The following is a 27981-nucleotide window of genomic DNA, read 5'->3' as shown; positions in this document are numbered from 1 at the left end:
TTCATATTGACACTTCCAATTGAAATTGTAGTTTTTACAGTTTAATATTGATTTTATGTTTGAGTCTCCAATTATTCTTGCTAAAAATCTAGTATACTTACTTTAGTGTATCCTATATATAGAAAATCACACCAAGATATTATTAGTAACAGTTCAATTACTGAGTGCTGTTTAAGATTTCCTTGATGTTCTTTTGGTCCTTAAGCTAAAGGCTTACTGAGCATGGACAGTTGTGTTCCAGTGTTTTTGTTTTTTGCTTTTTTTGTGTTACTGTGTTTTAAAGTGATTTGAAAGGATCTTCTGAGCATTTAACCAGCTTAGTATATAGTCAGATTTATTTTGTTTAGTTTTCAATTTTTAAAGGATTTTGCTTTTTAGCATTCTGCTTTATTTTTTCCAAATTTAATTTGGAATCTTGTCAAACCTACAGAAAATTGAAAGAATAGTACAGTTGAACACCCATATGCCTTTTCACCTTAGATTGATTAATGAACATTTTCCCAGTTTGCTTTCTCTCTCATCTCTCTTCATTCCCTCCCTTCCTCTGCACTGCACACTTTTTGGTTTTGCTAAACCTTTTGAGGGAAGTTGTAGACTTCAACTCTAAATTCTTCAGCATGCTGGAACAAGGGATTCTTCTCTACAACCACAGTTCAATTTTATACCTAAGAAAATTAATAATAATTTTATATCTAATATTCCACCCATATTAAAATTTCCCTAGTTGTTAGTGTCTTTTGTAGTAGTTTTTTAAGCTATAATCCAGTCAATCCCATGCATTGCTTTTGATTATTCTCTTTAGTTTCTTTTATTTAGTTAGTTATTTTCTTTTAATGTAGAGCAGTCTCCCTACTCTTTTTCATGACATTGATCTTTTGAACAGTTTGCATGTTGTCTTGAAGAACAAGATATGTTATGTGTACATTATGAATATGTTAGTTCCTTTTCATGACTGCTTAATTTGTTCCTCCTAACCTTGTATTTCCTATAAATTGAAAGTTTGAACTATTTTGGAGGCTTGATAGGTTTGGGTTAAGTAATTTTTTGGCAAGAACATTTCACTGCATACCATCCTCCAGCCCCATCCCCGCCCCTGGCTGTGCTGAGTGATTTGCGGAATCTTAGTTCCCTGACCAGGGGTTGAACCTGGGCCATGCCAGTGAAAGTACTGAGTCCTAATCACCAAACTACCAGGAAAGTCCCTGATGTGTACTTTATATTGCATCTCTCCAGAGGCACATGTCAGTGTCCTACTATGCATGATGCTAAGTTTGAGCCTGAGTTAAGGTATCTATTGCCAGATCCCTCAATACTAAGCATACACTTTTCCCATTGTAAGTAATAAGGAATCTTTAGGGTGACTTTTTGGCATCTTGTGAATATCTTGTTCCCCTAACATTTCCTTTTTAACCCAGTAGCTTTCACATTTTGATTCAGCTTAATTTTGTTTTATAATTATGTAAATTCTTCATTTGATTCTAAAACCAGAAGTATAATACAAAGTATGTGAAGAGAAGTTTAGCTTCTTTTCTTGTCTAACTTCACCTTCCTCTATGTGTGACCATTTCAGTTTTTGGATTATCATTTTGTTGTTGTATTTTTAAAATACAAACATACTTTTATGCAAATATATTCACATTCTCTCTCTTAGATAAAAGATAGCATTCTGTTGTGTACCTTTCATATTTTATTTCTACTGAATCCATGAATCGCTCCATAGCCATATATAGAGATAGGGATGTTCAAAAAGGCTTTTCTTAAAAAATATATATATGTATGTGTGTGTGTGTGTGTGTGTGTGTGTGTGTATCCTTCCTGTGCTTGAAGTCATTCAGTGGTACCTCACCTACCTTGGGATAAAGCCCAAATTTCTTACACAAGGCATAAAAGACACTTTTATCATTGGGCTTCTTCATGTGCCTCCAGCCTTGCCTCTGTCTAGTGCATGTGCGCACGCGCGTGCACACACAAATACACACACACACACACAACAACAGTTGCTACTGTTGCCATGTTGAATTGCCCTTTGTTTGGCACTTTTTTTTTTCCTGCACCGCTTGGTTTGCAGAATCTTAATTCCCTGATCAGGTATTGAACCCAGGCTCCAACAGTGAAAACACCAAATCCTAACCACTGGACCACCAGGGAATTCCCATTTGGCTTTTGAAGTTCATTAAAGTTGGTTACTCGTTTGAATTGCTTTGATTTCCTTGAATGAACCATGGATAAACCCTGGTTTTGCATGTGATATCTGCATAGAAGACTATTCCTTCTCTCCATTCTCACCATTCATCCTAGAGGCCTGAGCTTAAAAATATTCCTGAAAGCCTTCCCTAGCCCATATCTGAGTAAGTGCATTTGTGTGCTGACCCATCACCGTCTGTTTATCATTGTTTGGGTATTCACCATATGAGATTGTTTAGTTACATACATTCCTCTGTTACTCCATGAGCTCTATTAGTACAGGAGCCCGGGCTCACGGGATATGAGGGGCCAGTGCCTGGTGTTGGAAGGCATTTAGTAATATTTATTGACTAAAAGTGACAGAAAGGCACAAGCCCAGATATGCATTGCAGTATCCATAAGACTTAAAACCAAGTTCACGTGGAATTTGCTCAGGTGTAGTGATCTGAGCAGAAAATGTCGTTGTCTTATTCATTGTAGAGCTGTAAATGGAGTCCATACCAGCCTGTGTGGGAGCCTGTAGGTCACCCTGAGATGGTGCTCGCTCATGACCTTGGCTGAGAGCCAGAGAGGGGTACCATCAGCTGAGAGATGGAGAGGCTGACAGGGCCTGGGGGAAGAGCTTTATTATTGTTGTTCAGATGCTCAGTTGTGGCCGACTCTTTTGCGTCCCCATGGATTGCAGCACGCCAGGCTTCCTTGTCCTTCACCATCTCCTAGAGCTTGTTCAAACTCATGTCTATTGAGTTGGTGATGCCATCTTGTCCTCTGTCGTCCCCTTCTCCTCCTGCCTTCTATTTGTCCCAGCATCAGGATTTTTTCCAATGAGTCAGCTCTTCACATCAGGTGACCAAAGTATTGGAGCCTCAGCTTCAGCATCAGTCTTTCCAGTGAATATTCAGGGTTGATTTTCTTTAGCATTGACTGATTTGATCTCCTTGCAGTCCAAAGGGGAAGGGCTAGAGATGCGAAAAGTGACGTGAGCCTGTAATTTCTAGGGACAGTGGGAAATGGTTACTTTGTTCAGGATCTAATGAGAGGAGCAGGGTTGGGGAAAAGAACCTGCATGGACCTTCTGCATGGGAGCAGGCCACCGCTGGATCAGGTATCTCTGTGGGGCCTGGCCCTTCTTAATGCTGCTGGGCCTGGGCTTTGTAGGATGCCCAGGCTGAGGAGGAGATCAAGCAGGAGATGAACACACTGCAGCAGAAGCTGAATGAGCAGCAGAGTGTGCTCCAGCGTATTGCTGCCCCCAACATGAAGGCCATGGAAAAGCTGGAAAGTGTCCGAGACAAGTTCCAAGAGACCTCAGACGGTAAGAGTTTCTTCTTTTACTCAGGCCTAAGATGAAGGCAGGAGTCTGGAGGTATGGCAGGGGCCTGTTGTACATAACAACAGCTCCTGTTTTTACATGCTTTCTTACTCAAAACTCCCAAGAACCCTAAGTAGTAGGGATTATCACATCTGTTTTCGAGTAGAGAACTGCTGAGATTTAGAGAATGAATGACCTGCTTAAGGTCACACAGCATGTGATCAGCCCATTGGACACAGGTGATTGTGGAATTGTCTTCCTGGGCCCCTCCCCAGGCATTCCTCTCCCTGTGGGATGTCCCTGCTCTGTGTATAGTCACTGGTTTTTGTCAGAGCATGGATCTCAGCCTTGGCAGAGCCTGGGTACTGAGGGGTCGCCTGTCTTTCCCTTGTGGTAGAATTTGAGGCGGCCCGAAAGCGAGCCAAGAAGGCCAAGCAGGCATTTGAACAGATCAAGAAGGAACGCTTTGACCGCTTCAATGCCTGTTTTGAATCGGTGGCCACCAACATTGATGAGATCTACAAGGCCCTGTCCCGTAACAGCAGTGCTCAGGTAGGCTGGAGCCCCTTGCCCAACTGACCCCTACCCATCCTCATTTGACCTTCCCTCTAGGCTTTCTGTTCTCATCCCAATCTAGACCTGACCCATCTCCTTTCCCCCTAGGCGTTCCTGGGCCCTGAGAACCCTGAGGAGCCCTACTTGGATGGCATAAACTACAACTGTGTGGCTCCTGGCAAACGCTTCCGACCCATGGACAACTTGTCAGGCGGGGAGAAAACAGTTGCAGCTCTGGCCTTGCTCTTTGCCATCCACAGGTAAGGCTGTGCCCCCTGCAGGGCAGTTGGTGGAGACTGTGCTGAGGCCACTGGAGGCTCTGGGGTCCAAGGATATGCATAGATCTGCAGAGGTGAAGATGATCTGGTGGACTCTGGATTGCATCTGTTTCCCTACCTGCTGCAGCATATCTGTCCTTGGTTTCCCGGACTTATCTTCCCAATCCACCCTCATCCATTCAGCATGCCCTCCCCTGCATGTGTTCAGTCCCACCTCCAAGCTTTTGCTCACATGGTTGCTGGCTCATAAGCCCTTTCATGCAAATCTAGCTTGGCCATCACCTACCACCCCTTCACATTGCATTCTCCTCCTCCTGTTCTTCTAGGAAGCCTGCTTCAACCACTGTGGCATACCCTGATATCCCCTTCCTAAGTACCAATAGTACTTGAATCTGACTCCCCCCCTACAACTTAGTGCTTGATTGTACAGCGTCAGTCAGTCAGCATTTCTTGATGGCTGCTCTTTACCAGACCCTGTTGGGGGATTAGGGACACAGATGAGTCAGACATGGTTTCTATCCTCGAGGAGCTCATGGTCTAGTGGAAGCCCGATGTGTAAACAGACAGTGAGCTAAATGTTGTAACTGGGTGAGCGTGTGTGCTGTTGGATGCACAGAGGAGAGCCACCAACCCAATCTGGGAGGATATGGGTGACCAAGAAAGGCTTTCAAGGGCAGGTGACACTTGAGCAGGAAATGCAAAGGATAAGTAGAAGTTAGCCAGGGAGACCAGTAGGCATTCCGAGGCAGAGACAGGGAGAAATGGTGTGAGTGGGTAGGTGAGGGTCGACCTCCAGGTAGCTTGGTCAGTATGACCAGAGCCTAGGACAGCTTTATCTCCTCAACCAACCTGGATACTCCAGAGAGGACCATGTCTTTTGGTTCTGCGGGATCCTGGAGCGCAGAGATGGATGCAAAGGAGAGTTCCATTGGTGTACTGGCCTTTAGGGACTCAGGCAACATTCAGACCTGGGGTTTTTAGTCTCTGAATAAACGGAAGGGGGTGCCGGCCTGTGTGATGGGCCCTAGGGCTGTCATGCCCTGCCTCTGCTCCCATCAGTATCAGCTTACCTACCGGTTCCCTCCCAGCTACAAGCCAGCCCCTTTCTTCGTCCTGGATGAGATCGATGCTGCCCTGGATAACACCAACATTGGCAAGGTGGGTACAAGGAAAGTGGGGCCCGGGAAAGAGGCCCCCAATTCGGGGCTGGGTTTCAGGGAACAACTCCTGAGTGTGCCCTAGCCGTTCCTGCCGCCTGTTCTCTGTGCCCGGGAGGCTGGGCCGAGGGTCATCCACACTGTACTAGTCAGTAGCCTCCTCTCAGCCTCTCTTCCCCCAACCCTCCACCCCCTACCCTACCCCACCTGCCTCTGGTTCTGATATAAGCCAGGGAGTGTTAGGGCTTCAGCCCTACTAAATGATCGGTGGCCCCTCCCACAGGTGGCAAATTACATCAAGGAGCAGTCAACTTGCAATTTCCAGGCCATCGTCATTTCTCTCAAGGAGGAGTTCTACACCAAGGCTGAGAGCCTCATTGGAGTCTACCCTGAGGTAGGGCGGGCCTGGCTCAGGAGCCAGCCCCTACTCCCTGCCTGACACCCCAGGGCAGGAAGGGAAGGCTGCAGTGGAGGGGCACGGGGGGTGGGGGAGCATAGGGACTCAGTTCATGAACAGCCTTGTTGGAGCCCTGTCCTGGAGGCTTACCAGGCCAGCTGGGCAGGGCCATTGAATTTGGGGACAGATAGAAAGGCAAGGCAGAGGCACCCAGAGAGAGAAAATGACAAAAGTGCAGAAATAGGCAGGTAGAGAAGGAACATGGGACTGAGCAAATCTTCTCACACCCAGAGAACCAGAGCCTGGGCTTTGGGCAGGTATGTAGGGAGGAGGGTTTGAAGCTCCCCAGTCCTAGGGCACTAGACCCCTCTTAATTCTCTCCTTACAATTTTATTTTTCTTTTTCTCCCTCCTCCTTCAGCAAGGGGACTGTGTGATCAGCAAAGTCCTGACCTTCGACCTCACCAAGTACCCAGATGCCAACCCCAACCCCAATGAGCAGTAGCAGTAGTTCTGCCCTCCTACCCTGTCTGGATCCTTAAGCTGCCCCTCTCCCAATCTCTGGATATCTGATTCCCAACCTTCCCCTACTTCCTGTCCCTGTTTGGTATAATCATGGGATTTAGGCACTGCTGTCAAGCACGAAGAGGAACAGAGGTGATGTTAGTTCTGGAGCAAAAATTCCTGAGCTTCAGGGAGCATCCTGGCCTCTGGAAGGAGGTGCTGAGCTGAGCTGAACTGAGCTGAACAGGGCCATCTGTCCATCCCCCTTTCCTCCCTTCCAGACCTTCTCCCATCATCCATAATCATGGGTCCTTTGGGCCCCCTTGCGTTTTGCTTGTGTGTGGGTATGTATGCGTGTGTATATGTATCCGCATGTGCGCATGTGGGTGTGCTTGCAAAATAATACAGATATTAGAGACCCATTTTAGAAGGAGCCTAGGATGAATTTGATTCCAAGAGAGCTTAGTATGACAGCACCCCGGAGCTGGGCAGAAGTATTCCGGACCTCATAGGATTCAGGCAGTTACGTGAAACCGCCCTCATTCATGTTTTCGTTCATTTTGTGTGTTTGTCAGACACATACTGAAAACCTTTTTGTCAGACTCTATGCTAGGAATACAGAACTGAGTCAGACATGATCTCTACTCTCCTGCTAGGAAGATGCTAATTCATGAGTTCCCATGGTTAGCTGAATCAGGTAAAGGTGCTTTGAATTTGAAAAGAGGACGATCACCTCCAGGCTTTCCGGAGGTCACTTTTTAGCTGGACCTTAAGTTGGTAGGATTTGGTTGGGTACTAGGAGCAGAGCCTGGGCTCTGGGGACAGTTCTAGTCCCATTTTTTTATTACTTTCTAGTTTGACGCTGGGCAAGTCATTTGACCTTTCTGTGCCTCAGTTTCTTCATTTATACAATGGGGCTAACAGTATTTACCTACCTCATAGGATTTAATGATGTCAAACTCCTCACTGGAGGCCTTATCCTTGCTTAGAGCCCAGTAGGTGCCAACACCTCAGAATACAAGTCTTCACATGCCTAATGCCTGAGGGTTTCTGATCCCAATTGTTAAGGACAGAAGGAGCCTCCAGATTTGGGAGATGCTGAATGCTCTGGTTATTGGAAAAGTTCCAGGTCATTGATGGGGTTTACCTGGTAAGTGGAGGGCCTAAGGAACCCTATAGCTTAAATCACATATAACTGAGTGCCTAGATCTCAACCTGGGTTGTGAGGAGGTAGGGGAGAGGTAGCCTGGGCCACATCCTGGCTGAATGTGTGTGATGTTCCTTTTGGGAAATAACTGTGTTAGTTGCAGAGGTAGCTCAGTGTGCTGCCATGAGATCAGTCTTTGCTTCTTCACATCATCAGACCATCATCACCTTGTCCTGATCTGTATACTACATTTTTGTTTTTTAAAAGTTTAATCAATTGTAATTACCCAAGTAATGAGTGAATTTTCTTTTTAAGAAATTAGAAAGTTGCAAATAATGGTAGTCATTCAACTACCATTCCCCGTCCCATCTTAATTGCTGTAATGTCTGTTGTACATCCATCTTAACTTTAAGACTTTTACATGTGAATTCATTGACTATATTGTGTTTAATGCAGGTGATGTATTGACTCATTCTGCAGTTTTCTTTCTTTGCCTAGCTATATTTTTGAGATCTATGCATGTTGCTAAATGTAGAAGCAGTTCATCCTTTGTAATTGTTAGGTAGATTGCCATTATGTGACTCTACCACATTTTATTTACCCACTTCTCATATGATAGTCTGTTTTCTGTTTTTGCTTTTATAGGATGCTAAGCAGGAGCATTTGTGTGTGTGTGTGTGTATATGTGTGAAAACTTACCTAGGGTGGATTACTAGAAACTAAATTGCAGAGTCATAGGCTATTTATACTTTTGTTTTTAATAGATACTTCCAAATTGCCCTCCTGTGCTATTTACCCAGTATTTTTCTTGAGATTGTCTTAGGTCTAATATTGTTATCTGCTTTAGTTTCATCCTAAGTAGCGATAACCGTGAAACAATGGGTTTGATGTGCTAAGTATGTAATTTTCTAATTCATATTAAAAAGGACAAATAAAAAAAAAATAAAAAAAACATAAAAGGGACAACTATCAAAACAAATTTATCTGTGCTCAACCAAAGAAATCACATACTGCTTGTGGTGTGTGTGCCATAATTTGGGAAATGCTGGCATAAGTGGAAAAGCACAATTTGGGAGTCACCCTGATTCAAATCCTAGCTGCAGAAACTTGAGCCCGTTAGTTCACCTCCCTGAGCCTCGGTTTCCTCACCAAGGAAAGGAGATAATATACACCTACCTTGCAGCCATGTAAGGAAGATGAAATATATCTGAAGCTATTTGGCTGACATCTAGGTCATCACAGGCTTTTAAAGGTAGTAATTGCTATTCTTCCCACTTTACAGATGAGGAGACTGAGGCCCAGGAAGGTGAAGTAACCCGGCTACTTAGCAGTGAAGGTTTGAACCCAGGCCCTCCAATTCAGTCTTGTGTTTTCTCCATTGTGAGGGTGGTTATCAACCTTGGCTGTTCACTGGAATCACCTGTGAAGCTTTTTCTTTTCCTTTTTTTTTTTTCTGTCTGCACTGTATGGCTTTCAGGATCTCAGTTCCCCAACCAGGGATTGAACCTGGGCTGTGGTAGTGAAAGCCCAGAATCCTGACCACTGGGCCACCAGTGAACTCCCTCTTTTTCTTTTTTAAGAATCAAAGCAATATATATACCAGTTAGAAAATAAAATAATACAGAAGGGCTTATAATGAAAAGCAGCAGTTCCTTGCTGCACTCCCATGTCCAAAGGATGTGGAGCTCCTTGCTCTGGTCCCACGCCTGGAAATCTTAATTCAGTAGGTGTGGATGATAATCTGGGTAACTAATCCCTACCTCATGAGGTAGAAAGCATTACATGAATTGCCTCAGGCTAAGGCCCTGGCACATAGGAACACAAATGCTACAAAGGATCTAAATCCTGAGGCTCAGAGAGGTGAGATGACTTGTCTTGAGATCCCAGTGGTTCCGTTGCAGAGCCTAGACTTCAACTAGGATCTTCTCTGTTTGCCCAGTGCTTTCTCTTGTGTCACACTGCCTCCTATCATCACAAGACAACACACACTCAGTGCAGGCTGTGCCCAGAAGAGAGTGGACACTGTGGTGTGTTTCCAAGAGCCAGCTGGACCTGAGTGAAATCCCTAGGGCTAGTTGGAGGACACTAGGTTGACTCCCTTATGTTCTGGACCTAGTAGCCTTAGTCTGGGGACACAAACATGAATCAAATCTTTATCCTGTCCTTGAGGATCTCAGTGTCTAGTTGGGGAGGCAATTTATAAAACAATGTGATTAGCACTGTGACAGGAGCATGGATAAAGGAAGGGCATCTAGCTTAGGTAAAGGTTCAGGGAAGACATCCTCTAGTCTAGGAGGTGAAACCTGAGCTGAGTCTCAAAGGACTGGTAGGAATTAGCCAGTTGAGGAGTTGGAAGGGGTTTCCAGATAGTGGGAACAGTATGCACAAGACCTGCGGTCAAGAAACAGCCCACCAGTTCAGAAATACTGAGCCATAAGGTTTCCTGGGCTGGGGAAAAGTAGCAGGAAGTGAAGCTGGAGAGGTAGTCAGGAACCAGATTTGAAGTGAGTCGTAAGAACCTGGCTATATAACAGATTTACCTCATAGAACACTTTGGTTCCCTAACTGGCTGTATACCAGAAACACAGGGTGCATCCTGGACGACACCCCCCGCCACCTAAAAATTCAGTTTCCATAACTGGGTGGGGGCCTCAGGATCTGGAGAGCTTATAAATGTGAGGATGTCTAGGGTGCAGTCAGGTTTGGGAACTGTGGGTTGGAGACAGCAGAGGAGACTAGATAAGAAACAAACCCCTTTCTGGCTAACCAGTGTGGAAGCAGATTAGGTTAGATGCTCAAGCTGTATGCTCCCTTAGTTTCCCAGTTCAATTCTCACACTGTTTTATATTTGCCTGTTTTCTCTCTCCAAATAAGCTATAAGCCCCACAGGGGTGGGTGTGGGGCTATCTTGCTACTAGTATACCCCCAGCAAAAAGCACAGTGCCTGACCCCAAACAGGCATCCAAAAAATAGTTTTTGAATGAATGAATGTATGTGTGAAGGAGAAAATGGAGACAGATTAGTTAGGGAACTATTGAAAATACTAGGCTACTGAAGGGCAAGGGCAGTGGGACTGGATTGGAGATGATAAGGTGTGAGCCATTAAAGGAAGAGATGTGCTTCATCTTGGTGACTGATAATTGGATGTGAAGTGTGACTGGAAGGATAGAATGAATGCTCGTTAATAGCCAAGATTCCTACTCTGTCCCAGTCATTCTCCTTCATCATTCATTTGAATCAGAATCTCCTTCCAGCCTCCTCAGCAATTGAAATTCCTCAAGTTAAGTAAACATTCTATGTGTGCTGTGTGGTCCCCCCCTCCTCCCCAGCCATTGATTCATTCACTGAGTTCAATAAATCTTGGCTAAGCACCTCCTGTGCCCTTCCAAGGTGGAACTCTGACTCCCTCTTTCCTACCTCAGATGTTTTTGAGGGCTTCCCCAGACAAGACTTACATCCCTTATACAGTAACCTAAAGGGAGATAACTCAAACACCAGACCTGTAAGGGAACCTACAGACTTCGTCCAGTCCCCTCCTGAGGCTCTCAGTGGGGAAGAAACTTGCCTAAGGCCCCACTACTAGGAAATGGAGGAGCCAGAACTGGAACCTAAGTTCCCTTTCCACATTGCCCCTAGAGCCTTGATTTCTCCCATTGCAGATCAGAACAGGCAGAAAAGGCCAAGGAGAAGGTTGGCCTTTGAAGGTCACTGGTACTGGACAGGCGAACAAGAAGCTTGCCAGTTACACTGCTCCCTTTTGGAAGCCCTCAGCAGACCTGCCATGCCCACAGTCCCTTTTAAGGGATTTCTTAAGCATGAGTTGCCATGCTCTGTACCATGTGACCTCACAATCCTGGCCAAAGATGACAAAGTTGGGATAGTATCTTACTCATGGACAGCCAGTCTCTAAGCTGGACAATAGCCTATTAGGTGGACTGATGTAAGAACTCCACCTCCTAGCCATGGCCTGTATGAGATGACAAATGCATGAAACAATCAGATCCTTTTTCAGGGAGGCTGAATGTGAAGCATTCAGAAGAAGTGAACAATTAGAATTTAGCAAGGCAGAGACGTGGTGGTGGATGAGGGATGTCAGAAACTGAATAGCAAAAACAAAGAGAAAGCTGCAAAAACCATGAAGCATGTAAGAATGTGGGGCCACAGGTAGCAGAAGCCATGAAGCAGCAAGACAATGGGCCAAAAGGACACAGAAGCCATGAAGCAATAGGAGCCACAATGTAGCAGTAGCCTAGAGGAACAGAAACCATGAGACAAAACCCTGAATCTGTGAGATCCACGAAGCAGCAGAAAGCTTGAACAGACAAGATCCATGAGGCAGCAGAAGCAATGGAAACTGCAAGAGCCTCAAGGTAGCTGCAACTGTGTGGCAGTGAGGCAGCAAAAATCAAAGAGGCAGCAGGATAGACCAGGCAAGCAGAAGTTACAGCACAGAGAAGCCCCCGATTAATTGGAACTGAAGCCCCAGAAGCCAGGAAACTGCAGGAGCCAGGAGGCCCAGAAGCTGTGCCCCGAAAGCCACGGGCTGGCATGGAGGGGAGCAGAGAGAAGGTAGTCAGTAGCAGTAGGAGGAGTATAAACACTGCCAGAAAGAAGTTGAGTCACCATTTTGAGAAGCACTAGAGAAGGGAGCAACAGATGCCTGCAGCTGAGGGGGTGACGAGATAAGCCAGGCCCTAGCGCTGCTTTGGATCATGAACCATTTTCAAGTTTCTGTTCTGTGAGGCTGCCTGTGTAGCTGTTTTTGTCTTCCTTATTTCCCTGTGAATGCTTCAATAAATCTCCATCACTAAGCTGAGTGTGTCTGTTCCTTATAATCTAAAAAAGGTTAACACTGGTGTGCACTTTAGATGGGTGGAGAATAGGGCAGAAGATCTTACAGGTAGGTTTGAACCAAGGCACAGGTGGAAATTCATTCTCTCACACCCTCACTGGCACAGGAACTTTTCATTCACTTACTCATTGGCTTCTTTTTCTCATCCAGTCATTCATTTATTCATTACTTCCTGGGTAACTCATTCATTCACTTATCATTCATGCAATAGTATAAGCATTTGCTCATTTGTTCTTTCCAGTATTCACTTGGTCATCACTTTGCCATCCATTCATTCAGCAAGCATATATTGAGCTGTAGCATGTCAAGCCCTGTGCTTGATTCTGGAGATAAGATATATTCCCTGAACTCCAGGAATTCCGTTTACCTGGGGGCTCAGGTAATTAAGCAGATAAGTGCACCAACTGTGACAAAACTGCCAAGTGTAGATGAGGCAGAGTAGAGAATATGACCATTAGGTGGTTCTTCCTGGGGTGGGGTGGGATGGAGGGAGTTTTCAAGAAAGCCTTAATAGAGAAGGGAGCACTTGAAGTCTTGAAGGAAAGAATTTCTGTTTACCATGTAGAAACAGAGGAAAGAATATTGCCAACAGAAGAACTGCCTAAGAAAGATATGTAGTGTGAAAGCACATGGCTTTTGGGGGGAGCAGTGGAAGAAGTGGAAGCCAGGCAATCAAGTCTATGGGCAATAGGAAACCGAAGAAGGGTTTAAAGCAGGGAAGTGACAGATTGGTATTTTAGGAAGATGACTCTTAATAGCTGGTATGAAGGATGGTTAGGGGCATGAAACATTGACATAAATAACATTTGACTAAAGAACATGCATGTGTCATAATTAGAGGCATGAATGAATACTTGGGAGTTACTGAGAAGGGAGGAAGTTCTGCCAGTGGACTAAGGAAGACTTTGGAGGAGGTGGAATTTGAACTAAGCCTTGAACAATAGGGAAGATTCCAACTAATGTAGATAAGGAGTAATATTTTTTCCAAGCAAGTATGGCAACTCTGGGTTAACGAATATTCCAGTTTGACTGCAGTAAAGCTACATTTAAGGGAGAGGTAGGAAGGGAGACTGCAAGGTTTCTCAAAGATTTTTATATTCTGTTGCCATTAGGTCTGCCGAGAACAAGGGGGTTTGGGGAGAGGGAGTAAGTGGTGGGCAGGAATGTCCTTTTTCTGTTTTTTAAAAATTTTAAATACATGTTCATTTTAAAATAGAAGTAATGCATACACATTGTTCAGAAAACAAATCAATAAATCAGTACCGAAAAAGAGTACTGACCCACATGCCCCCATCCCTTCTCTACCATCTTGTTATTAGCATCCATTTTTAGTTATTTCTTCTGATTGTTATTTCCATATCTAAATAATATTCCATATGATGTGTCTTTCATGTCCTGCTATGACAGATGAGGATTTAGATAATTTACACCAAGTTCAACTCTTGTCCTTCCTGCTTCTAATATGATTTAGTTTCTCTTAGATAACTTTTCTGAGGGGCTTCCCTGCGTGATAGCTCAGTTGGTAAAGAATCTGCCTGCAATGCAGGAGATCCTGGTTCGATTCCGGGGTCAGGAACATACCCTGGAGAAGGGATAGGCTACCCACTCCAGTATTCTTGGTCGCTTGTGGCTCAGCTGGTAAAGAATCCACCTGCAATGTGGGAGACCTGGGTTTGATCCCTGGGTTGGGAATCTTCCCTGGAGAAGGGAATGGCTACCCACTCCAGTATTCTGGCTTGGAGAATTCCATGGGCTGTATAGTCCATGGGGTCACAAAGAGTTGGACATCTACCATCTTGTTGTTAGCATCCACTTTTAGTTATTTCTTCTGATTGTTATCCCCACTTCTAAGTAATATGCCATATGATGTGTCTTATGTCCTGCTATGACAGATAAGAATTTGGATAATTTACACCAAGTTCAACTCTTGTCCTTCCTGTTTTTAATATGATTTCGTTTCTCTATTAGATAACTTTTCTGAATTTAAGCAACACTGATTCCTTGTTCCATGACCACTTTTCTGAACCAGAACTTTTTTAGATGAGAATACCTTTCCTATTTGCCTTCTTCCCCACTGTTCAAACTCTCAACTTCTATCATCTGGTCTTTTATATATCAAAGTTGGTAACATTGAATTCTATTCTGTAATCATGATTAAGGCTTTTTCTGTGTGTGTTGTCTATAGTTTGATCCTAAAAGTTTAAAAGCAATAAACAGTTAATATTAACATGACTGTAAATATTGTTCATGCAGAGCCAGTCGATGTACTTTTATGATTTTTTCCTTGTAGCAGTTTTTTGTTTTTTGGAAGTTTCTAATTCTGTTTCTCTCTTACTATTTTACTTTTTCATATATTCCATTTTTTCTTTTCAAAAATCTCTATTACATTAGGTACACCAAGTCTACCGCCCCCCCCCCAAACAAAAAAGACCACCTTCTTGGAGCCCTGCATCCCTTTCTCAAATCTGGACTAGTTGTTCTCCAGACCTGATGCATGACTATCATTTTGGAACTTTCCTTCACAGCTTTCCTTGGCTATATGACTATTAACTGGTGGTTCCCAGGGTTTTTGTTGTGTCTGTTTTTTTCCATTGTTTTGATAGTATACATCCTCAAGTAACTTCTCAGAAAGGTTGTATAGGAGATAGACTTCCTGATTCTTATGCTTGGATACAAAGTTTCATTTCTTTGGGGCTTTTTTTGTTTGATTGATTGATTGATTGATTGTGGTTTTGTGGCTGTACCTTGAGGCATTCGCAGGATATTAGAATATTAGCTCCCTGACCAGGGATTGAACTCATGCCCTCTGCAGTGAAAGCACAGAGTCTTACCACTGGATCACCAGGGATGTCCCCTAAAGTTTGAGATTCAACACCATTTTCCCACAGAACTTTGAAGTCTCATTGCTCTTATGTAAATTAACTCATTTATTTCTTCTGTCTTTCTGGGACCTCAAAGACATGAATGTTAGATTTTTTCTTATAGTGTCACAGGTCCCTGAGGTTCTGTTCACTTTTTTCCTAGTCTATTTTCTCTCTTTTTCCAGATTGGGTAATTTCTGTTGTTCTATATTCCATTTAGCCGATTCTCTCCTCTGTCCCTTCCTTTTTTGCCATCCATCCATTTTGTTTGGGTTATTGTATTTTTCAGTTCTAAAATTTCCATTTGATTCTTCTTTGTATCTTCTGTTTCTTTACTGACAATTTGTATTTTTTCACTTGTTTTAAGCATATTCCTTATTGTCCATTAAGGCATTTTTATGATGGGGCTCCTTAAAAACCCTTGTCAGATGATTTTTAACATCTGTCATCATGGTGTTGAGTCTGTTGAGTGTCTTTTCTCATTCAAATTGAGATTTTCTTGGTTCTTGGTATGATGAGTGATTTTCTGTTGAAACCTGGGGATTTTGGGTATTGTTTAAATATGAGGATTACTTAAATATCTTGTTTTACCTTGCCTCCTCAGACACTTCGAGCAGTGAAAGAGAAGACACTGACTTGTTACTATCAGATGGGCATGGAAGTCCAGTATCCCCACTCAGTGTCTGTTCATACCCCAGAGGGAGGGTTTCCTCATTACTCTTAGATGAGGGTGGGAGTTTGGCTCCCCACTCAGCCTTCCCAAACACTACTCCAGTGAGGAGGGGAAAAGTTACTCTTTATAGCCAGCAAAGGTAGAAGTCTAGGCTCCCCACTTGGCCTTTGCTGGTGGGACTACAGTTTTTCCTGTGGTGTTTGGCTGGAGTAGAATGGTTATTATCTAATTACCATCTTATCCAGCACCAAGTCTAGGATATGTGAGGTAAAAAGGAAACCAAGAGAAATCACCACCACGTTGCTCCTCTGCTACTGAGGTCCTCAGCAGGTTTGCCTTCTCTCCACCTCTCAGTCTTATGTTTATATGTAATGTCCCAGGACTTTAGCTGTACTTGGGGAGAGGAATAGGGAAAAGTACTTCTACTCCATTCACTCCACTCTTTAAATAGTAACTTTTTGAAAACTGTGGTATTTAAAAATTTCCTAATTATGTGTTTAAGTTTTGGGATTTGTCATTCATTGCATTGGTCATTGGTTAGGCCTCTTCATTTTGAAATTCTTTAATTCTGGGATATTCTCTTATATTCTTTGGTCAAATTCTTTGATACGTTCCTCTTTTCTGTTTTTGTTGTTGTTCTCTCCTGGAACTCATTAAAGTGGAATGTTAGACCTTCTGAATTTATCTTTTGTATTTTTATCTGTTCTCTACTGCTGCCACACTTCTTACCTCCATCCTTCCCCTTCCTAGTTTTCTCTCTCCCTTTGTTTACTTTCTGGAAGAAGATTTAACTTTATTTTCCAACTCTTCTCTTGCATTTCTTTTCTTCCCTTCTTCTTACTTCCTTTCTTCTTTTCTTTCTCCCCTTCTTCCTTTTTGCACTGGGTCTTTGTTGTCCCACATGGGCTTCCTCTAGTTGTTTTAAATGGGGGCTGCTCTCTAGTTGCGATACACAGGCTTCTCTAGGCACATGGGTTCAGTAGTTGTGGTTCACCGGCTCTAGAGCACAGGCTTGGCAATTTTGGCGCATAGGCTTGGTTGCCACGCAGCATGTGGGATCTTCCTGGACTAGGGATGGAATCTGTGTCCCCTGCATCGGCAGGCAGATTCTTAACCACTGGACCACCAGGAAAGTCCTACATTTCTCTTCATTTTGCCAATCACATTTTAAAATGTCCAAATATCCATTCATGTTATCTTTTCTTATAGCATCCTGTACTTGTTTAATGGATGTACTATTATCTTGAATCTCTCTTGGAGTAATAGAGGTGTTTTTATATTTCATTGTGTTCTTTGAAATGTTTATTTCCTTTGGGATTTGTTTTTTCCCCCATTTGCTTATTTTGGTCTCTTTCAATTTGTAATCTTTTCTCAGATCCCTGGTAATGTATAGTGGTTTGCTCATATTTAAGAACACAGCAATAAAATTGGATTCAAAGCTCTGTGTATGGGGTACAGGGCTAGGTGACAGGTGGCTTACATTTAGAATGATTGGAAAATAGCTGACTACTATGCTGTGCCAAAACACAAAGATCTTTCTCTGAGCTTGTTCAATTGCCTTAGAAAAGAAATGTCTGGTTTTGCCTAATGGGTAGACACCTGGCTACTGTGAATTGTACACAGAGGGGTGGGTTAACAGTTCAATATACAGCTTCCCAATTTATCACCGTTTTCAGACCAACATCTCACTCGTACTCTATATCATACCTGGCATTGTTAAGACCCAAGACACTCCAGGCTACTGCACAGAAAGATCAGCTCCGCCTCAGTGGCATCACCTCCATGCATACTCCAGGCTGTGGCTTCCTCCACCATGCTTCATCAATCATCAATCCTCCATTTTCTTCCTATCTTCCAGACATTTGGAATCTCTTTCGCTGATGGACCTGCTCCTGACGGACATTCTCTTCATCATTGTGTTTTTATACTTTTTTTTAATTCCTTTACTATTATTTTAGCAAGGTTTCAGGTGGGAGTGGAGATAAACATGTGGTAAGTCTGCCATCTTGTCCTAGAAATCTACTAGTCTACTTATAACTGTTTATTTTTTACTTTTCTGATAATCTTCGTATCTTTAAATAATATACAATTTTTTTCTATTTATCAGCTTAACACTTTTAGACATTATCTGTTACTTCCTGCTATTAATACCACCAACTGCCCTCCTACCATACCCCTAATATATAGACATGTCATTAATTATATGTCCTCTATTTCTTACCTTTGTACCTTTAAATAATAGATTTATACTCCCTCTTTCAATCTCTCAACTTCTCTCATTTATACTTTTATATTAACAAGATTAATAATATTTACATTCTGTTCAATAACCAAAGTTAAATCATCCATACTTTGCTAACAAGTCATTCTAAAAGTTTAAAGTCAATAAAGTGTTTATGTTGTTATGATTATGTAAATGTTGTTCCTAATGCTCCAGTGTCCTAGGATTACATTTCTTTTCTTATACAGTTTTTGTTTTTCCCTGGAGTTTCTAATTGCCTTTCTTTTTTCCTTGCATTGTCTGACTTTATCTCCTTCTTAAGTTGTTCCAAATTCTTAAGGAAAGTATAAAATCATCTGAATCCCCTTTTTCCCCAGATACCTTCCTCCTGGAGCCCTCCGTCTTCCTGCTCCAATTTGGACTGGTTGCTCTGTAGGCCTGCAGCACAACTGTCATCCTGGGACGTCCCTTCATTACTCTTCTGGGTTGGACCCAATCTTTCCTGGACCTTATATCTTCCTCTTTGTTAGTTTACTCCTTTGTAGTGGCCTTTGTAGTTGTTCTCCACCATCCATTCCTCTCCTCCCCCATTGTATTAACAGCTATGCAATTTGAGTGGAATTGACCCCATTGCCAGCTCTAGGTATAGAACTTTATGATATAAACCAATCTGAGTAATCTCCCACATTATCACAGTGATGATTGGTTCAGAGATGACCCAATCACTGAAGCTTTTGTTCAGATTTTGAGGGAAGACATAGCTGTCTTCCCTTGGATATGAACAAAGAAGTATGTAGTCTGATTGCTGTTGTTAGCCATCTTTTGAGCATGTGGAAGGCTTACCTGAGAATGGCGCTGACAAATGGAGAAGGCAGAGCCAAGAGAATTACAGAGAAATGGATCCATATTCCTGATCATACCGGGCCTGAAGTCTTCCCTGTCTATGGACTTGTCAGTTAAGTGAGCCAATAAATTGCATTTATTATTTAAGCCAGTTTGAGTTGGGTTTTATATTGCTTGTACATGAAAGCATTATAACTTATATTGTTGCTGTCTCCCTTTAGAGAAGGAAAGTGCATTTTTTGGTTGTATGAGTCACTATATTGTGAAAGCATATTTTTAGAGTAAATCTGGGATGAAATGTATATGTTGGATAACCAAAGGAGTGAACTCTATTGGCTGCCTAGTATTTAAATCTTCATCCTGTTTGGAGGGATTCCTCTTCGTGCGAGTCTCAATGAGAGGCAGGCCCCCACTTCCTCTATGGAAACCAAAGGTGGTTAGACTTCCTCTCCCTGCCCACCAGGCGGCAAGGACTGAATACTCTATTCATAGTTTTGAATCCAGTGTGAACAACACAAAGGAGACAGGAATATATAAGATTAACAAGTGGATGACATATTAGGAGAATATGTTTGTAGTATGTAAAACTGACAAAAGATTAATAACTAGAAAAAGAAGATAGTAAATCCAAGAGGAAAATGGGAAAAGGAAATGAGTAATTAACAGAAGGAAAAACTTGAATTAACACAAGGGGAAACTTGAATATATTAAGAGATTTTCAACTCTGCAAATAGAGAAATGAAAATTAAAATAACATTGAGAAATCACTACAAGAATGGCAACATGGAGAAAGTCAGATATCATCAAAGCCCTGATGATGAGAGGAAAAGAAAACTGTGGGTGGAGTGTAAAATGGTACAGGTATTCCAGAGAGTAGTTTGGCAGTACCTCCTGTAGAGTATATGTATACCCTACAACCCAGAAATTGCACTCCTGGGTATATATTCCTGAGAATACTTAACACAGGTCATTAGGGAAATATAGTTGAGGTGGTTTGTTGCAGCATTGTTTATGCTTGCTTGCTTGCTTAGTCGCTCAGTCACGTCCAACTCCTTGCAACCCATGGACTGTAGTCTGCCAGGCTCCTCTGTGCATGGGACTTCCCAGGCAAAAATACTAGAGTGGGTTGTCATTTCCTTCTCCAGAGGATCTTTCCAACCCAGGAATCGAACTGCGTCTGTTGCGTCTCCTGCATTGCAGGAGGACTCTACCACCGAGCTATCGAGGAAACCAGCATTGTTTATTGTAGTGAAGAATTGGAAGCAATCCAGGTAATCATCACCATGGGACTGGATAAGCAAACTGATATATTCACAGGATGGAATAAATAAAACAATGAAAAGAAAATAGTTGAATTTACATGTAGCCACATAGGTCTCTAAAACCTAGTGTTGAATGGAAAAGATAAAAAAGAGAATGAGGTTTATAGCACAAATTTATGTAAATTTGTGTAAATGTAAAACAACACTATAATATCATGATGTGCATATATGTAAGTAGATCTATGGAAGATGAGTTGGAAGTGTGTATACATGACATACACTAGAGTCACTGAGGTGGGCAGGAGAGTGGGGGCAGGGGTGGGAACTGACAGGGAAAAATAATACTACAATGAAATCAAGCAAAAGAGGGGCCTTGAATGAACTGATGAAAATAATATGCCATGGACTGAAGAACATGATTAACACAATCCTAAAGTTGACCACAAATAAATGAGAACAGACAGATGATTAGAGTTTGTCTTCAGTGGCATGTGATGATAGGATAATGTCCAGGGGTCAGAGCAGTGGGGCTTGCAGTGCCCATATCATTTGGATTCAGTTGTCCCCACAGTGTGGCCTTAGCTATGGCTTCTCCTGCCCGATTCTCCAGACTTCTGTGAGCTAGAAAAATGACCTGGCAGTAAGTCCCTCTTCTGCTTAAGTTAACTAGAGGCAGCTTCTGTCACTTGCACTCAACAATCCTGACTGATACATCACATATTCTCTTGGAAGACATTCTCAAGTAACTTCCTAAGAAGGTAAATTTTGTGGTCTTGGCATATCTGAAAATGTAGCGTTATTTTACCTTTATATTTGAATGATACTTTGCCTTTAGAATTCTATATTAAAAAACAGTTTGCCTCTGAATTTTGTAAGTACTGCTTTTAGCATGCAGTGTTGCTAATTGGAAGTCGAGTTCTCAATTTTTGTTGACAACTTGTTTTCCCTAACTCTGGAAGCTTATGTTTTTTTCCTTCATACCTTTTTTTTTTGGAAAACACTTTTATACAAAACATTACAAAAATATTCTTTAAATTACCATTAATTTTAGAATCTACACATACTAATACAAATGCTCTAGTTTATTCATATGAATTGCCACACAGAATTCCACAGACATTCAGGTTGTTTATAGGTTTTTACTACTATAAATAATGCCGCAGTAAGCATTCTTGTATATGACTCTTCGTATACATGGAGAATTTACTAAGAAACATACTTAGAAGTGGGATTTCTGGGCTGCAGAGTATGCATAGCCTCTGTTTTACTTTGTGTGTGTGTGTATGTTGTAACAACACAACATGAGATCAACCCTCTTGATAAATTTTGAAGTATATATTATTGTTGACTATAAGTACAGTATTGTATCTCTAGAGCTTATTTTGAAGTATATATTATTGTTGACTATAAGTACAGTATTGTATCTCTAGAGCTTATTTCTCTTACTTGACTGAAACTTTTATGCCCATTGATTAATAATTTCCTGTTTACTCCCATCCCACCAGTCCCTGAAAACCATCATTTCCACTCTTTGTTTTTATGCATTTGAGTATTTCTGATACTCATATTAGTAGAATTGTGCAGTATTTGTTTTTCTGTAATGGCTTATTTCACTTAGCATAATGTTCTCAAGGCTCATCTATGCTGTCACATATTTCAGATTTACTTTTTTAAGGTTGGATAGTATTCACTGTATGTATATGCAGCATTTTCTTTATTGGCTTATCTGTCAATGGACATTTAGGTTGTTTCCATATCTTGGCTATTGTGAATAGTGCTACAATGAACGCTGGAGTGCCAATATTTATTCAAGATGTTGACTGAAGTTCTTTGGACAAATACCCAGTAGTGAGATTGCCGGATCATATAATAATTCTATTTTGAAATTTTTGAGGACTGTCCATACTGTTTCCCATAGCAGCTATACCATTTTGCATTCCCATCAACAGTGTGCACGAGTTCCAATTTCTCCAATGACATTTGTTCCCTTTGATTTTGTTTTGTTTTTGATCATTTGGATGTGCTCCTTCTTCTGTTTTTTGGAACTGTTGGAGATATATTGACTTGTTTTTTAAATATTGGTAGAAATCATCATTGGAGCCATGTTCTATGTTTTATTTGTTGGGAGGTTTTTGATTACTGATTCAGTCTTCTCAATAGTTACAGATCTGTTCAGAATTTCTATTTCTTTAAGATCTAATCTTGGTAGGTTGTATGTCTCCAGGAATTTATTCATTTCTTCTACGTTAAGCTATTTTTTGGCATATAATTGCTTATAATTGTCTTTTGATCTTTTTTTGTAAATTAATTAATTTATTTTAATTGGAGGCTAATTACTTTACAGTATTGTAGTGATCTTTGCCATACATTGACATGAATCAGCCATGGGTGTACATATGTCCTCCATCCTGAACCCCCCCTCCTACCTCCCTCCCCATCCCATCCCTCAGGGTCATCCCAGTGCACCATCCCTGAGCGCCCTGTCTCATGCATCAAACCTGGACTGGCGATCTATTTCACATATGGTAGTATACATGTTTCAATGCTATCTCTCAAATCATCCCACCCTCACCTTCTCCCACAGAATCCAAAATTCTTTACATCTGTGTCTCTTTTGCTGTCTCACATATAGGGTCATCGTTGGTGTTTTGAAATATTACAATGATAACCCCCAAAGTGTGTTTTTTCCCCCATCTGTTTTACTGGGCACCTGGTGGTTGGGCCTTTTCAACCTGAAGACTCATATGCCCCCTCCTCCAAGAAATCAGTTTTATTTCTTCGCAAATTTTCTCTCATCTATTTTCCCTGTTCCCTTCCTAGATGTCCTGTTAGTTGGATTTTGGACCTCCTGGGTCATTTTCTTTGTCTTTTTATTTTCTCTCATATTTTCCATGTCTTTCCTTTTTTGTTCTGCATTCTGAGATATTTTCATGACTTTATCTTCTATTGAACTTTTTAATTTTTGGCAGTCATTTAAAATTTCTAAGTACTTTTTCTTAGTCTCCAAAGATGCCTTTTTCATAGTATCTTTTTTAAAAATGGATGCAATATCTTCTCTGTTATGTGTGCTTAATAGAACTTTATTGGAATCTTGGGAATAACAGATGATAGTTACCAGGCCAGAAAGGAAAACTAAATGGATACCAGATATTACCTCTCCAAAAGAATGTCACCTACACCCCTCAGGAGGGAGCCACTTATTGGATGTCCCTACCTGATACCACGTGTGGGAAAGATTATCCACCAACTGGATGATTTTTGGCCACATGCTCCCTACCTGGAGTCCAGATCTCCAGCTCTCACCTTGACATCAGAGAGAGGAGGTCATTGTTCTGTTCCCCACTCCCAGGTCAACTGTACTTCCTGTGCCAGCAGCATAGCACTCCCCATATCCTTTTTCTTTATGGAACACTCTCACACCTACTTCCTGCAGTGGTGACCTGATCCATGTGGCCTATACAAGGCAATCACAGTAGTCAGCAGCACATTTCACAGGATGGGTTGTTTTTAAAGTTAAATAACAATATATGTAGTGGAAATATTCGAGCCTAGTTCCTTTTTACCATCTTTCTGCCAACAGGAGCCAACAGCAATCCAAGCCTGAACAGTTCTTGATGGTTCATACTACACATCTTCTGTGAGCAAAGGCTATGCACACACATCTCTCAGGAACAAATAATAATTTTCATGGATAGTCCAGTCGAAGCCCATGAATAGGATAAAAAAATGAACTCAGTAGAAGCATAATACTGTTAAAAGTACACCCAAATTACGTCACTGCTTAGAACACTTAACATTTGTATCACAGTAGATAACATTTGCTGAGTGCTTACTCAGTACCAGGCTCTTGAATTACCTTCATTTCATAAAGAAGGAAAGTGAGTTTCCCAGGTGTCTATTGCACAGGGTCACAAAGCTAATAAATGGCAGACAGGAAATTGCACCAGGACTGTCTAACCACAGTCAACCCATGTAACTGCTACATAGTGCTGTAGTGGTTTCCAAAAGCCACATTCAGGTTAATAGTGACGGCACAATTTTCTGTCAGATCAGTGGATGGACACCCAAGGTACCTTAGTCCAAAAAAGAGCCAATTCTGGCTCGTTAGCTCCTAAGGCTAATTGATGTCCTTTTCTCTCTGGAAGCAGAAAGCAATTACCAGCTTTTATTTCTCAAATGTTTTTGTTTTATAGAAACCATAGCATTTCATTTCTAAATTTTTATTTTCATCAAAGTAATATTAATACTTTACATAGTTAAAAAATAAAATGATGATAAAGATCTCATAAAAAACCCCAGCAATATCCTGTCCCACTCCTTCCTACTTCAAGTCCTGCTCCCTAGAGGTAACTACTTTATTTTACCAGTCTTTGGCTTTTCCTTCTGGCATTTACCACTCCAAACCTCTCTTCTCCCTTGTCATCTCCCATTCAGAGGCTGAAGAAGAAGATAATTTCTTAGCCTCCCCTGCAGCTAGAGAGGTGGCCATGTGTCCCAGTTATGGCCATGACATATTTGCTGGCGGCCTTTTAAAAGGCTCTTGTTTTCCTGAGACACACAATGTCCCCTTCTTTTTTCTGCCTTGAATATAATCGTGCTGCTTGAAGCTGTGACAGCAGTCTTGTGATCATGAAGGGATGAACATGAGAATGTAGACACCACACATTAAGGAAGAAAAAGTTAGAAAGAGCCTGGATCTTTGAGGGCATCATTGAGCAGCTGAACCCTGGCATGGCACTTCTGTTAATAATAAGTTGACTTCTTTAAAAATAAATAAATAGGAACTTTTCTGGTGGTCCAGTGGCTAAGACTCTGCACTCCCAATGCAGGGGGCCAGGAACTAGATTCCACATGTCCCAACCAAGAGTTCACATGCCATAGCTAAATATCCCACATGCTACAACTAAAATGTGGCATAGCCAAATAAATAAGTGAAAATACTAAAAAAAATTAAATAATGTATTTGTTTAAGCCACTATAAGTTGGGTTTTTTGTTACTTGTAGCTGAAAGGATTTTTAACTGAATGACCACCATGTTTCTAAGGAAGGTACTTATGCTACTATTTTTTAAAAATTTAATTGGAGAATAATTGCTTTATAGTGTTATGTTGATTTCTGCCATACAACAACTCAAATCAGCCATAATTACACATATATCCCCTCCCTTTTGAGCCTTCCTCCCCCACCCCCATCCTTCCTCTCTAGGTCATCACAGAACACCAGGCTAGGCTCCTTGTATTATACGTTAATAGCAACTTCTTACTAGCTACCTATTTTACACACAATTATGTATATATTTCAATGCTACTCTCTTAATTTGCCCCACTCCTTCCCCCACTGTGTCCACAAGTCTGTTCTCTATGTCTGTGTCTCCATTGCTGCCCTGCAGATAGGTTCATCTGTACAATTTTTCTAGGTTCTATCCATATGCATTAATATATGGTATTTGTATTTCTGAGTTACTTCACTCTGTATAACAGGCTCTAGGTTCACCCAACTCAGTTCAACTGATTCTAATTTGTTCCTTTTTATGGCTGAGTAGTAATCCATTGTATATACCACAACTTGTTTATCCATTCATCTATTGATGGGCATCTAAGTTGCTTCCATGTCCTGGCTATTGTAAATAGTGCTGCAGTGAACATCGGGATACATGTGTCTTTCTCAATTCTGGTTTTATCAGGGTATTTGTCCAGTAGTAGGATTGCTGGATCACATGGTAGTTTTATTCCTAGGTTTTTAAGAAATCTTCATACTGTTCTCCATAGTGGTTATATCAACTTACACTCCTACCAACAGGGCAAGGGGGTTCCCTTTTCTCCACACCCTCTCCAGCACTTGTTTGTAGTTTTTTGATGATGGCCATTCTGACTGGTGTGAGGTGATACCTCATTGTAGTTTTGATTTCATTTCTCTAATAATATGCTACTATTTCTTAGCAATTTGAGACATCACCTCTTGACATCCCGTTATAGTAGAAAAGGATTTTATCCCTCTCCACCCATACATTCATACTTTCCCTCCCTTCCAATGTGTTTGTATCCTGATTCCTAGTAAATCCATAGTTGCTACAGAGCCAAGAAATGTACTATAATTACCTGGATTATTTTGACTTTTTTTGTGTTCCTATATTTAATTGCTTAGGTTTTTTGTTCACTTGAAAAGCTCCCAGCCTTAATATTTGCTACATCAGTTCATTCATAAATCTATTAGCATATTTCCCTAAACCTCTCAGCCCATAGATTTAAGATGAAACCAATAAAACATTGATTGGTTGGGAGCCCGTGGAAGGGGTAGGGTTTTGTCAAGTCTGTTATTAAATTTCTCCTTAAGGTGCCTGGGTGGGGACCAACACAACCTATGTTGTGAAAGTAGGAGTCCATAAAGTGGAGGCTTTGCTCTGAGACTGTTTGATTTCTTTGGGGGACTCTCTGTATTCTGCTTGAGTATACATGTTTGGCTCTTGTGCTTTCTACCCACGAGCACAGGGAAGGTTAGAGGGAGGGTGGGGGAGTCAACTATTCCAACACATACTTTCAATTCTCCCCTTAATGGGGGGCTTTGCACCTCACTCGCACTGTCAGGATAACTTTTCTGCACCAGAGTCTCACCAGAATTTTGCAAGATAGACCAACATTCTCTTCATGGATGCCCCCCCACCAACGTGTGGATTTTGCTTCACCTCTGCCTGCCCTGCTTTCTCACTATCACTCTTCCAGCCCCTTTCTGCTTGCCAGAAACTTGTTACAATATCTCCTTGATTGATGGAAAATTCTCCAGTTTTCTTTGGAGATGTGGGTTTATACACTTGATTCCTTTACTCTTATTTTATGAGGTCTCAGGAGTTAGAGGAGACAAATGTGTTCCACCTTCTTGAACAGAAGTTAGAATCTGAATTTGTAAACTGTCTCAGATTATCTGAATATGCCCCCAAGTGGGTAGACCAACATTTGTGAAACACTGGCAATGAAAAAAGCCCAGGTTTGGAAATCTGGTGGATTTGAGTTTGAATTCTGACTCGCTGACCTCCTTACTCAAGTCATATTTGTGAGCCTCAATTTTCTCCTCTATAAAACAGGAATAATAATGTTTATCTGATAGAATTCTGGGAAGATTTTCTTAGCTACAGTATGTAAAGCATCCAACACAAGGATTGGCAGGCAGACAGTAGGTGCTCAAAAAATGGGAGTGACCCCTTTTTAATGGGAGCAAGTGGGAAATGTAATTGGAAGGATTAGAATCAGGTTCCAGGAGGGCCTCAAGATGCCAGGACTTAACCGCATGACACTGAGGAGCCTTGGCAGGCTTGTGAGCAGGTGAGTAATTTGATCCCAAAGAATTCATCAGATTGTTCCCTTGGTCTGATGTGGAGAGAGAGGAAGAAACCATTGGCCCAGCAGTTCTTGGGTTAAAATCTTTGTCTGCATCTGAGTTATTTGTAACCCGTTGTCATAGCAACAAGTTTGGGAAGCGAGCCAGTGCTGCGAGCTCCTGACAGTAGGCAGGGGAGGGCAGTGGGAGAAGACGGAAGATTTGGACCTCGCTTTCCTCTGATTTGTCTGAAGCGTTCAGCTGGAGAAGATGATGAGCATCCTCTAGGGAGAATCATTGGATGTTAGAGACTCTCTTACCCAATCTCCTGATATTCCAGATGTGAAAATAGGCACAGAGAGGTCCAGAAGCTGGCTCAAGGCCACACAGTAAGTCAGCGATGGAGACAGGGCTAGACCTTTTAA

At 41.8% G+C, this 27981-nt stretch overlaps 1 protein-coding gene across 3 annotated transcripts in view; it reads left to right on the top strand.

Annotated features, from left to right (window-relative positions):
- The window catches only part of SMC1A (structural maintenance of chromosomes 1A), a 46073-nt gene extending 26943 nt beyond the window's left edge, over positions 1 to 19130 (top strand). The window contains exons 20-26 of one of the 3 annotated variants that reach the window (XM_061136160.1): positions 3343 to 3499; positions 3894 to 4048; positions 4160 to 4311; positions 5418 to 5487; positions 5770 to 5880; positions 17778 to 17911; positions 18518 to 19130. In XM_061136160.1, coding sequence (XP_060992143.1) covers positions 3343 to 3499; positions 3894 to 4048; positions 4160 to 4311; positions 5418 to 5487; positions 5770 to 5880; positions 17778 to 17911; position 18518 — 780 coding nt within the window. In that variant the 3' untranslated portion in view covers positions 18519 to 19130. Of the gene's footprint in view, positions 1 to 3342; positions 3500 to 3893; positions 4049 to 4159; positions 4312 to 5417; positions 5488 to 5769; positions 5881 to 6303; positions 12345 to 17777 lie in introns of those variants that run through there. The other 2 variants (XM_061136159.1, XM_061136161.1) reach the window with 2 other exon arrangements.
- The last annotated feature ends 8851 nt before the right edge of the window (positions 19131 to 27981 follow it).

This window comes from Dama dama, chromosome X (genome assembly GCF_033118175.1).
Source record: "Dama dama isolate Ldn47 chromosome X, ASM3311817v1, whole genome shotgun sequence".
Classification (NCBI taxonomy): Eukaryota; Metazoa; Chordata; class Mammalia; order Artiodactyla; family Cervidae; genus Dama; species Dama dama.
Note: the sequence above shows the minus strand (reverse complement) of the source record. Positions and strands in the feature narration are given on the sequence as shown.